The sequence below is a fragment of the Uranotaenia lowii genome, chromosome 3 (genome assembly GCF_029784155.1).
Source record: "Uranotaenia lowii strain MFRU-FL chromosome 3, ASM2978415v1, whole genome shotgun sequence".
Taxonomy (NCBI): domain Eukaryota; kingdom Metazoa; phylum Arthropoda; class Insecta; order Diptera; family Culicidae; genus Uranotaenia; species Uranotaenia lowii.
The window spans coordinates 305,263,402-305,275,929 of NC_073693.1; the positions used below are offsets into that span (position 1 = coordinate 305,263,402).

At 39.4% G+C, this 12,528-nt stretch overlaps 3 protein-coding genes across 3 annotated transcripts; all 3 read left to right on the plus strand.

The window, feature by feature from the left end:
* The first annotated feature begins 1,535 nt into the window (after positions 1-1,535).
* On the plus strand, positions 1,536-7,094 carry LOC129753684 (uncharacterized). Its single transcript, XM_055749529.1, has 5 exons — positions 1,536-2,790; positions 2,855-2,935; positions 3,014-3,193; positions 3,299-4,119; positions 4,184-7,094. Exons 1-5 carry the CDS (start codon positions 1,536-1,538, stop codon positions 6,722-6,724), a joined length of 4,878 nt encoding a protein of 1,625 aa, XP_055605504.1. The 3' UTR covers positions 6,725-7,094.
* Positions 7,095-8,724: 1,630 nt separating this feature from the next.
* Positions 8,725-10,190, plus strand: LOC129757307 (leukocyte elastase inhibitor-like). The gene is made up of 3 exons (XM_055754487.1): positions 8,725-8,856; positions 8,920-9,867; positions 9,934-10,190. Exons 1-3 carry the CDS (start codon positions 8,799-8,801, stop codon positions 10,056-10,058), a joined length of 1,131 nt encoding a protein of 376 aa, XP_055610462.1. The 5' UTR covers positions 8,725-8,798; the 3' UTR covers positions 10,059-10,190.
* Positions 10,191-10,516: 326 nt separating this feature from the next.
* LOC129756830 (neuroserpin-like) lies at positions 10,517-12,281 on the plus strand. The gene is made up of 3 exons (XM_055753859.1): positions 10,517-10,655; positions 10,711-11,670; positions 11,735-12,281. The coding sequence occupies exons 1-3, from the start codon at positions 10,598-10,600 to the stop codon at positions 11,857-11,859; spliced, it is 1,143 nt and encodes a 380-aa protein (XP_055609834.1). The 5' UTR covers positions 10,517-10,597; the 3' UTR covers positions 11,860-12,281.
* Positions 12,282-12,528: the final 247 nt, after the last annotated feature.

The following is a 12,528-nucleotide window of genomic DNA, read 5'->3' on the forward strand; positions in this document are numbered from 1 at the left end:
AGAAACTTAAAATCTAAATTTTTCAGTACTTAATTATAATTGAATCAGATGTAAATATCTTGGTGAGATACGTTTGAGTTATCATTTTGATATGCTCTCCTGATCGGGTTGACATCCCGATCAGAAGGGAAAAACTAAATTATATCAAGATGAGATATTTTGATACTAATTTTTTCCTATCTAAATGAGTTATTATTCAGTACTCGTAGGATGTTAAAATATCTGAAATTATATCAAAAAATCTATACGATCATAGCTAAATTATATCAATTTTAGATATGCTCCTTTCAAGATTATATCTCGTTCAGATGGCATAGTTTGATATTGGGCAGAACAAAACCTATCAAAATTATAACTTATCAAGATATGAGTGCTTTGAGAAAAAATTTCTAGTGGAATGTCAATAAACCATATTATATGTCAACACCATGCTCCATTTTTGGTTTCCCAAAAGTTGGATCCAATTTTAAGGATCTGTTGAGCGAAACTCATTAATGTACGGTTTGGGCCGATGACTTCGATGTCCGTGTTTCAGAAAAAGTTGTACATATATCAAAATAAGATATAATCATTTTATTTCGGAACAACCCGAAAAAATTCTTTATCAATGAAAATTATCTCAACCTCATTCAAGTCTGTCAATCAGAATAAGATATAATTCAGATTGGAGAAACTTAAAATCTAAATTTTGCAGTACTTAATTATAACTGAATCAGATGTAAATATCTTGGTGAGATACGTTTGAGTTATTATTTTGATATGTTCTCCTGATCGGGATTCCACTAGAAATTTTTCTCGAAGCACTCATATTGTAAGATTCTGATAAATCCCAGTAGGCTGAGCTTCTTTCCAAGGAACCATAGCAACCCACTACTACCCATTTTCCCCTCATTGTAACCATAGCAATCATTTAGTTACCATAGCTACCGCTAGCAATCGTCGAAGTAGCCTGCGTGTGAATCGCGGGAAATGCGTTCTCTTTCTCTACGAACCAGCGACCGGAACGCACGTACTTTCAATATAGTCGTAAAGGTGAAACATAAAAGTGGTCCTATCGAACCGGATACCGAGACGGTAATTATCAAATTATTACAAATCATATAATCTTAATGAGAATATTCAGAGATGCCTTAACACGAGAGTTTTGGCGAAATAATAATGCATTTAAGTTGATCAAAAAAAAAAAAAAGAGATGCCTTAACATGAGGGTTTGGCGATACAACATTAAGATGCCTCAATGGTTTCTGAGGTGATAGATTATCGAGTGTGAAAAATTGATGATGCTTCACAAAGTGGTAGAAGCGATTGGAAAATCAAGATGCCTTTGCAACTTTGAAGGGCGATTCAAAATTTAAGATGAAGAGATGCTTCGAATGATGGTAGAAGCGATTCCATAAATTAGATGCCTTGTCACGGTTGCAGGGCGATTCGTAAATTAAGAAAATGGACTAGAGAATGAAATTCGGAGTGCCTAGCCAAAAAGCAAGTCCGAGTTTTGAAGAAGAACTAACAAGTGAAATTTGTATTGGCAGGAAATGGAAAACGAGCAACGTGAATCTCAATCTTCCAACGAAGAAGTGTTCTTGCCTAGCGAGGAAACCATCAGTCAGCCGGGAACGGTCTACATCATTCAAGATGGAGACCTTGAAAAGACGATGGGTGCCCGCAACCACGCGACCACCCGCATTTTGTCCATAGTGAATACTATCCATCACTATGAGGGAGACGTGAGCATGCTGAAAACCCGAAGAAGCATGCTGCAAGATACTTACAAAGCATACGACCAAGCTCAAAGTCGGTTGGAGCAATGGTCAACTGACGAATTCCAAAACAGGGAGGATACAGAATTCAAATACGTGACCGGCTTAGCTGAAATTGACAAAGCAATTGAAAGTAATAAGGCCGCTCAAAACTCCGGCCATGATTTGGTCCGGCTACCTACCGTCGATTTGCCGTTATTTTCAGGCCAAATCGAAGATTGGCTTGAGTGGAGCGACAAATTTAACAACTTAGTTCACCGACGAGCATCTCTCGCGGACGTTCAAAAATTTGAATACCTAAAACTGTCGCTGAGAGGCCCCGCGCTGAATATCATAGACTCGCTTCCAACGACTTCCGCCAACTATGTGGTGGCATATGAGCTACTGGAAGAACGATACAACAACACAAAGTTGCTGATTCAAAAACACATGAAGGACCTGTTCGAATTGGAACCAACACGAGAGGAATCTGCTAAATCGTTGAGAAACCTTTTCGACAAGGCAAGAAAACACTTGAGATCGCTACGCATCATGGGGCAACCAGTGGAAGCATGGAATGCGGTTCTTATCCACCTCATGGCCAATAAGTTGGATAACGCTACACGACGAGAGTGGGAATCAACTACTTCTGGAACAATTCCCCCGACATATGACAGTCTGGAAGCGTTCATTACCAAAAGATGTCAAATGTTGGAAGTTTTACCGAAAAAACGTCACGTCGTGTCAGAAACAACTACCTGCTACAAGAAACCCCGAATGGAACTGAAGGTGCTCACGTCGAACCAAGAAAAACGTAAAAATTGCCTTGTATGTGAAGAAGATCACTCCCTCAACAGATGCAACAAGTTTCTTTCGATGGGCCTGGACGCAAGAATCAAAACGATAAAACGACACGCCTTATGTTTCAACTGCCTGCGAAGCAACCACACCGCAGATACCTGCAGAAGTTCGGGGTGCCTCAAATGTGGACGCAAAAATAACACAAGCATTCATCGTGAGCAAAGGGACTTTGGGAATCACCGTCAAATAGGTAATAAAAGTCGTTAATTGTAGCTGACAATTGTAATCTAACTTATATTATCTAATAAATACAGATCCATCTTCAAAATATTTATCTAAATCTTGGGAAACTTTACTGCCAACGGCTGTTATTCGAATTATGACAGAAGATAGAGGTTGGGTGACTGGAAGAGCTCTCCTGGATTCGGGGTCTCAAACGAATTTCATCTCAAAATCCTTCCTTGAATTCTTAGGAGTCAAACCAGAACGAACGTTTATTCAAATCGCTGGATTTGGACAACAAGCTCTACCGATAAAAGCAAAAACAGATATTTATATTGCCGCCCGACACAATGTTTACATGAAGAAAATTGCAGCATACGTTACAGAAACTATAACCGGACCGACCCCCCCGCGATATATTGACATAGATGGTTGGAATTTGTCCAATTATTATCTGGCAGATCCAGAATTTTTCTTAAGTCGTCCTGTAGACATATTATTAGGAGTGTCAATTTTCTTTGATATTCTCAAAAAAGGTAACGACAAGATTCATCAAAATTTACCGTCAATTCAGAACACTTCGCTTGGCTGGGTTGTTGGCGGTACACTTAGCAAACTTGCACCCATGAAAAGCGACAACTACGACATTGAGAAAGTCTTACTGATCAAGCATCATAATTGGACAGAAGAAGAATTAGAATGTGAAAAGTTGTTCAAAGAAACTACTAAGCGAGGATCTAATGGGAGATTCATTGTTAGACTACCCTTAAAAGAGAATGTTAAGAAATTGGGTTCATCGAAGGAAACAGCCCTAAGCCAATTTTTGAAATTGGAAGTTCGATTCCTTAGAGACCCTAAACTCAAATTGGATTACTGTGCGTTTATGAAGGAATATCTGGATATGGGCCATATGGAAGAAATAACTGATAGAGACATTGATCCTGCAAAACCCACGTTTTATTTCCCTCACCACCCAGTAATACGCCCGGAAAGCAGTACAACTAAACTACGTACAGTGTTCAATGGATCTGCTGTTACGTCAAGCGGAATGTCGTTAAATGACACTTTGATGATTGGTCCCAACATACAACAAGAACTTTTTTGTATATTGATAAGATTTCGATGTCCGAAGTTTGTATTAACAGCAGATATCAAAAAAATGTTTAGACAGGTCGAAATTGACAAAGCCGATAGACAGCTGCAGTTGATACATTGGAGATTCTCACCAGATGAACCGGTCAAAACATTCAGTTTAAAGACGGTGACTTATGGCACTAGTTCGGCATCATTCACTGCAGTTCGTTGCCTGCAACAATTAGCAGAAGAAAATAGAGAAAGTCATCCCGAAGCATCAAGGGTAAGATTTCGTAACTTGGAAGCATAAATAAACGCTTTAAAAAATTTACTAATTTTCTAATTAGGTTATCATGGAGGACGTGTATATGGATGATCTTCTAACTGGACATAATGAACTTGATAAACTAAAACAGTTGCAGCGACAATTGATGCACATCTTGAGTACTGCTGGATTTGAATTGCATAAGTGGGGTTCGAATGAAAAGAGCCTTTTGCCCGGACAAAATGTGATCCCTGTCACTAAAATTTTAGGTCTACTTTGGGACTCTCACGCTGATAAGTTCAGTTTTAGTAACCAAGTGATCGACAATTTGACTGCTACGAAACGCCAGGTACTGTCTGAAATACAAAAGGTGTTTGACCCGTTAGGACTCCTCTCACCTATTATCATAAATGGAAAACTGCTAATGCAGGAATTATGGGAATCGAAATTAGATTGGGACCAACCACTTCCAAAGGAGTTGGAGGACAAATGGAACTGGTTTAAAAAACAGATATATGAAATCAATCACATTAGTATTCCGAGACATGTGCCATCGGCAGGGGTTTTAGTTGAGTTACATGGGTTCTCAGACGCTGCCAAACCGGGCTACGGAGCTGCAATTTACGTCAGAGTAGATAACGGAAATAACATTTTGTCTCATCTACTCTGCGCTAAGTCTAGAGTTTCACCAGCAAAATCTAAGCAGACGAATCAAGACGATACCATACCAAGAAAGGAATTAAGAGCCGCATCGTTACTGGCAGATCTGATGCACAAGATAAAGCAAACTATTTTGTTTCCGATTCAAGGTATTTATTATTGGACGGACTCAATGGTTACTTTGGACTGGATCAACAAACCAGCACATGCTTGGCCAACATTTATTGCGAACAGGGTAACATCAATACAGGAAAAAACAACTATTACGTGCTGGCATCATGTGAGATCAAAAGACAATCCTGCGGATCTCATCTCCAGAGGGGTGTCATCGAAAAAGTTAGCATCCAGTGCATTATGGTGGTCAGGTCCTGAGTTCCTGAAGGGAACAGGCGAATCATGGCTTCCAATGCCAAGAACACTTCTCGTAGACATCACGGCTCCTTCTGCAAAGGCGGAACCATCAAGCGAGACTTTTTTGTTGGAGAGGTTCTCGACTTACACTAAAACCCTGAGAATTACTGCATACTGTTTAAGGTTTGTCTACAACACCAAAAAACAGAATATTGTAAAACGTGTCGGAACTCTTGCTCTACAAGAATTGAGGGAGGCTGAAATCTTACTTATTCAATTTTCTCAAGAACGAGCATTCAAGCTGGAAAGAGAATTATTGCTTAACAATAAAGCTATCCCACGTTCAAGTCCCTTATTAACCTTAAACCCAGTCATTGATCGTGACGGCATCATTAGAGTTGGAGGGCGTATACAAGCTGCAAGAGTGACTTTCGACCAAAAACACCCAATAATTCTCCCAGCGAAATGTGTTCTATCAAAACAGATTGCCAAACTTTACCATCTCAAAAATCTGCATATTGGACCTCAAGGGCTTCTTTACTCCTTGAGAATGAAATATTGGCCTATTCATGGAAAAAATCTAGCTCGACAAGTTGTGCACCAATGCTTAACTTGCTTCAAAAACAAACCAATCGGAATAACTCAAGTCATGGGCCAGTTGCCAGCAGCTAGAATCAATGAAGCAAGAACTTTCAAAACTTGCGGTGTTGATTTTGGTGGACCGTTCACTATCAAGGAGAATTTGATAAGAACGAAGAAGTTCTTAAAGGTCTACGTTGCATTGTTCATCTGTTTCAGCACTAGAGCTGTTCATTTAGAACTAGTGAGTAGTCTTACTAGTGCTGCCTTCATTGCTGCTCTACGGAGATTCTTTGGGCAAAGGGGTCGAAGTTCCGTAATCTATTGCGATAATGCAACCAATTTTACAGGAGCTAGTCACGAAATCGCCAGGAACGCTAAGGAATTGGAATATCAGCTTGCTCCCGAAATAAGTATGTTTTGTTCGACAGAAGGAGTTGAGTTCAAATTTATACCCCCTCGGTCCCCAAATTTCGGGGGCATTTGGGAAGCTGGTATAAAGAGCGTAAAACATCACATAAAAAGAGTACTCGGATCATCGATCCCGACCTATGAAGAAATGTTGACTCTACTGAAACAAATTGAGGGCGTTCTGAATTCAAGACCAATCTCACCAATGTCCGCGGATCCCTCTGATCCAAATCCATTAACGCCAGGACATTTCCTTATAGGTGAACCTATAAGTAACCTACCGGAAATTGATCTATCATCTGCTAAGCCACATCAGCTAACCCGATTCGGAGAAGTTCAGAAAAGTCTACAGTTATTTTGGAAGCGTTGGAGAACTGAATACCTGAATAATCTACAGCAAAGAACAAAGCGGGGTGCAAAATCCAAAACTAATCTCAAGCAAGGTGATTTGTGTCTAATAAAAGAAGACAATTTGCCACCTTTAGAATGGATAACTGGTCGTGTTGTGCAAGTGTACCCAGGACCTGACGGTAACGTGAGAGTTGCTACACTTCGTACTGCAAAAGGGGAAGTAAAACGAGCGATTTCAAAACTATGCCCATTTCCTACAAACGAGCTTTAAAAATCAATTTATTCATGTAACGGTTTGACAAAAAATAATAAACGATGAAATTGATACATCCATAAAGAGATAATCTGAAACCAATGAGAAATTTACTTTCTAATGTTCTTTTACAGTTCTGGAATAGTGTTGGGAGGGGAGTATGTAAGATTCTGATAAATCCCAGTAGGCTGAGCTTCTTTCCAAGGAACCATAGCAACCCACTACTACCCATTTTCCCCTCATTGTAACCATAGCAATCATTTAGTTACCATAGCTACCGCTAGCAATCGTCGAAGTAGCCTGCGTGTGAATCGCGGGAAATGCGTTCTCTTTCTCTACGAACCAGCGACCGGAACGCACGTACTTTCAATATAGTCGTAAAGGTGAAACACATATCTTGATAAGTTATAATTTTTATAGGTTTTGTTCTGTCCAATATGCTATCTGCTATGCTATCTGAATGAGATATAATCTTGAAAGAAGCATATCTAAAATTGATATAATTTAGCTATGATCGCATAGATTTTTTCATATAATTTGAGATATTTTAACATCCTACGAGTACTGAATAATAACTCATTTAGATAGGAAAAAATTAAATTCAAAATATCTCATCTTGATATAATTTGATAGTTTTTCCCTCCTGATCGGGAATCGGTCCTGGTTTACCCTGTGGCAAAAAGCTGGCCCGCGGTGGAAACCATCCTAGAGGGAATCAAAATTTATAAATATTTACAAATAAATAAAACCAATTTTGAAATTTTGCTCGTCGCCGTTAGACCAATAACTTTTGCTTTCAACCGTTTTCGAAACGTTCTGAGATTTTTTCATCTATTTTGCTTGAAAAAGTGTGCGTCTTCACTTATAGTGTTTTAGTTTATTAGCAGTGGCAACCTAGCTATCCACGAGTTTTGCCCTAACTGCTGTCTTTGTCTTCGTTTATTAATTCAGAAGTCCACTAGAATTGCCCGAGGTTTGAACCTCAAGCAGGCGGTTGCAACCCGTAGAAGTTGTCAGTGTTGGGGGTTAGCATAGGGTTGACTATAGCAACCATATATTTGCATCGTCCCGGGTGATGATTCTGTTTGTTTATTCAGAGAAAGTTTTGCCCCGCGCTAGTGGAGAAAAACGAAAACGGCATTAGTTTCAGGCTTTGAAACTCACTAGATGAAAACAACTCACAATTTTGATTGATTCCAATTCAGTTGTTTCCAACTTCATACATGGTGCGAATCCTGAACCAAAACAAATCAGTATCTAAATAATTTAAAATTACCGCGTTGACTGTGTTGTTGATTCTGTCTGGTCGATGCGAGAATTTTTTTTAACTCCGTAGACAAACAAAACATCATTTGCCAACGCAGTTTCTAATCGGTTCCAGAGTTGTTTTAAAAAACAAATCTTTCCAATTCGTTTATTGACAAATCGCTCCTTCTCGAGAACTTTTACCGTTTTAGAGCGGCACTTTAAACATTTTTTCCTCCGGATAAGTTTTCCAAGCTGCTGCAAGTACACTACAATTTGTTTTGCCGGAAAACTAAAAATTAATGTAAGTTTAAATGATGAACATCTTCCGAACAGTATAATCGATTCAAGAAGTAACTTTTTCTTACCATTTTCTCCAATTTCAATTGACTGAATGTTTTATTTAACTGCGAAATTCTCAAAAAATGTCATATGTTTTTGAAAACTACAACTTGTTTTGACATTTGAGTCCCTAATATCATCGTTTTGATCGCAAGGCCTTCTTAGAATCGTTTTAAATTGCAAATCACCAATTGTGGTTATTTTTTTTTTGTTTGAATTTTGTGACTTGCTTAACATGGGATTAACCTTCGAATAGGCTGCTGTGATTTACGTCCAAGCGGAGTTGAGTCACATTGACCCCAGCCATCGAGCAAACTAAATTTAGTTTTAAATTTTAAATTTTTTCATTTCTTTGATTCTTGAATTTTTGTTTCATGAGAAGTATCACTGCAGGGTAGTTTGAAATGACGATCTGTGATGTAGAGGATTATGATCACTATAAAAGCTAAACCCAGGCTATCAGTTGGAAAGTGTTCCCAGTTCAGTGTACCCACGTATCAGTAAAATGAGGCCTCTAGTGTTGTTGTTTCTGTTTGCCCAAGTTATCGGACTGCTCGCAAACGGTTGGTTGATTTTTATCATCTTAGAATGATTCAAACTTAGTTTAACTCTTAACATATTCTCAGATGCAGCACGTACGAAATTTTCCTTTGACTTCCTGCGTCTTACCAACCGGCATAATCCGGGTGAGAACCTGATCGTGGCTCCCGTTGGAATTCATACGTCTCTAGCAGCGATGTACCATCAGGCACAACCGAATGTGGCCCAGGAGCTGCAAACTGTTTTGGGATTGGCCCCTAACAAACAGCAGGTTGAACGTGAGGTTAATGACCTGTTGGCCAGTTCTAGGAGCGAGACGCTCAGTATGGTCTTCAAGTTGTACCATGCTCGATACAATGGCCTCAAACGTCCTCTGCTGACTCAATCGCTCCAGGACAAGTACCAGATTCCGGTAGAGGCCGTCGACTTCGAGCAAGGTCAACAGGTGGCCGACTCCGCAAACGCTTGGGTCGATAGGGTGACCAAATCGATGATAAAGAACCTCTACGCTGCTGATGATTTCTCCGAACAGGACAGCATGATGCTTCTCAATGTACTTACTATGAACGCAACTTGGGACATCCCATTTATCACCCAGGACACTAAAAAGAACGTTTTTCATTTTACAAACGGAGATCACTCTGTTGACATGATGGAAACCACGGGCAATTTTAATTACTGTAAACTTACAAATTTCGAAGCTGTTGAGTTAGCTTATGAAGCCCACACGAATTTGGCCATGCTGATCATCATGCCAAATTCAGTGGAACCCTTCGAATCGGCCCTCAAACATTTGGATGCATCGGTGTATGAAGAAATAAACCGGAAGCTTACCTCGCACTGGACCTTGGGCGTTCATCTGCCCAAGTTTTCAATTACCAAGAAGACCAAGGCCAACGATATCCTGCAGCAGATGGGTCTCAGTGCCGTATTCCAGAATGATGCGTTTGAGGCTAACCATCGACTTTCGAGCATCGAACAAAACGGCCGCATCGATGTTACCGAACAAGGAACGACAGCTGCCGTAGTCACGGGTAAGTTTTCTGAACAAGGTAGTTTTTAAACCACGTGTTTTTATGGTTTTTTCTTTGTCTTGCTAGAAACCCGAATGGTGTTCAGATCCGGAGCGATCGATGTGCCAATAAATCGGCCTTTCGTGTACCTCGTTCGGAAACAGTCGACCAAGGAGATCATGTTCATCGGATACTATGCTTACTACCAGTGAATACTTAAAGGAGATTTCTATGTTTTGAACATATCTTTCAAATAAATTCAAATAAATTCCCATCCGAGAGAATAGAAAAGAAATATTAATGAAATTTGGGGGGCATCAAGCAAAAATTCGCTCAATTTTACAATCAATGCTCACCTTTTCTTTTGGTTTTTAAAGTAAATATATGTATAAAACTACCCAAAAATTTTGGTTTGATTCTAAACATTATAAGAAAATTGGCATGACATTTTCGGTGTCGCAATAATTTCGTGTTCGCCTTTTAACCAACTCTTTTTCATCATTTTTCCTGAATGAAACCATGCATTAAATCAACACAACTATTCAGCTACTATCTAGCTTTGTTAACAAACACTGTAAGGGCATCATAACAACGTTCAGTTTTTCCATCTGGAGGAGAATTTCAATTTAATCTAAGAAATTCCCACTGTAAACAATTTGTACATATATAATTCACTACAGCTGTCGCCTCAGTTCGGTATTGAGATTCTTGAATCCTTCAGTTCAACAGTTTTCAGCACTTCCCGAACAAGATGAAGATTCTGGTGCTTCTCGTCGTGTGTTTCCAAGTGATGGGAATTCTAACTGAAGGTAAATTTTTCCGGATAAATTTGTAAACATAAGCCTTAAACGCTTTGAATTTCAGATGCCATTCAGACCAATTTTACGTTGAACTTTTTCCGCCACTGCTATCGAGCTAATCCGAATCAGAATACGATCCTATCGCCAATAGCGATTCACACTTTGCTGGCGATGATGTACGAAGTGGCCCAGCCGGATGTGGCTGCAGAACTAGGACGCGTCCTGGAGCTTCCGGTTGAGCCGGAGGTGATTCGAAAAAATATCCACAAAATCAAGTCGAGCTTCAACAACGACGCCCTGCGCATGGTTTTCCAAATGTACCACTCCAATGTCTACGCCATTCGACCAGAGCTTCAGCGCACTTTCGAAAATCAGTTCCAAGTGCCCGTGGAATCGGTGAACTTTAATGAGAGTCAAAAGTTGGCCGACTCTGCCAATCGATGGGTGGAAAATGCTACCAACTTCATGATCCGGGATCTCTTCTCCCAGGAAGATTTCTCCCAAGATAACGTCATGATGCTGCTGAATGCCGTAGCTATGAATGCCACTTGGGATATGCCATTTTTTCGAGAAAAAACTCGGAAGTCAGTTTTCCACTTTGAAAATGGGGATCACGAAGTAGACATGATGTTCAATCACAACTTTTTTCCGTTCTGCTCAGTGGCAGGGTTGAATGTCTTAGAACTAGAATATTCCTTCGGCACAGATCTATCGATGCTGATAATTATGCCAGAGCCCGGAAAATCCATTTCGGTTGCCTTGGACCTTCTGAACGATCAACAAATTTTGGATCAAATTAATCGCAAACTTAGCCAGTACCAAAGGCACCTTTACCTGCACATGCCCAAGTTCTCAATTGTTCAGAAAACAAATGCCGAAGACATTCTATCAAGCATGGGTTTGGATTCGATCTTTCTAGAGGATGCTTTCCCAACCAGTGATGTTCCCTCGAAGGTGTCCGGCATCAAGCAAAACGCACGAATCGATGTCACTGAAAGTGGAACTACTGCCGCTGCTGTAACTGGTATGGTTCAAACAATAGTGAAAGTAATATTGACAAGTAGGTTTAACCAAATTTTCTTTTCCAGAATTTCGAACAGACCGCATCTCTGGCCCTTCACCGCTGTTCATTGACCGGCCCTTCGTTTTCGTTATTCGGAAGCAATCTTCGAAGGAGATTATCTTCATAGGACAGTATTCAATCTTCCAATAGAATGACTTAACCGGCTTTCGCATATTGAAATTATCGTATAGGAAAAATAGAACAAAATTTAATGAACGATTCAAGCTTCCTTTTATGTGAAGAGTATCGAAATCCATAATTTGTCTAATGCACAATCACACTGCGCCGAATTCAACCTTCACAAATTTACAACGAATAAGAATTTTCAGTGTAATTTTGTGAGCTCTTGAAAGCAAAAGTTTTTCTTTTAAACTTTCTTGTTTTTGTATTTTTGTTATTATTTGAGGAAATCGGAATGAAAACGAAATCTTTTGGAAGAAATTTCTTAGCGTTACAAATAATGGAAAATCGTTACCGTCAACTGGGGCAACACTTTTCAACTTCAATGACTTTAAAAACTCAATGTCCACAGATAATCGTACCGTTTGTACATGAAAAGTTTTAGGGTTGATGGGACATCATATTGACTTAAAAAATTATTAGTTTCACCAGTTATTTTTAAATTTATCAAAACATGCGATTTCAACCCTACTAAGAAAAAGGGGTAAGTTGCAACAAATTTTGTGTTTGATACGTTATACATTTAAGAATTAAAAAATACTCCGAAAAATTCTACTAGCTGAAATCATAAAAATAAATGTTTGGATGGATGGAATTTTGAAATTAACAAACGCGTTTTTTTTGTTTCGATTATAGTCG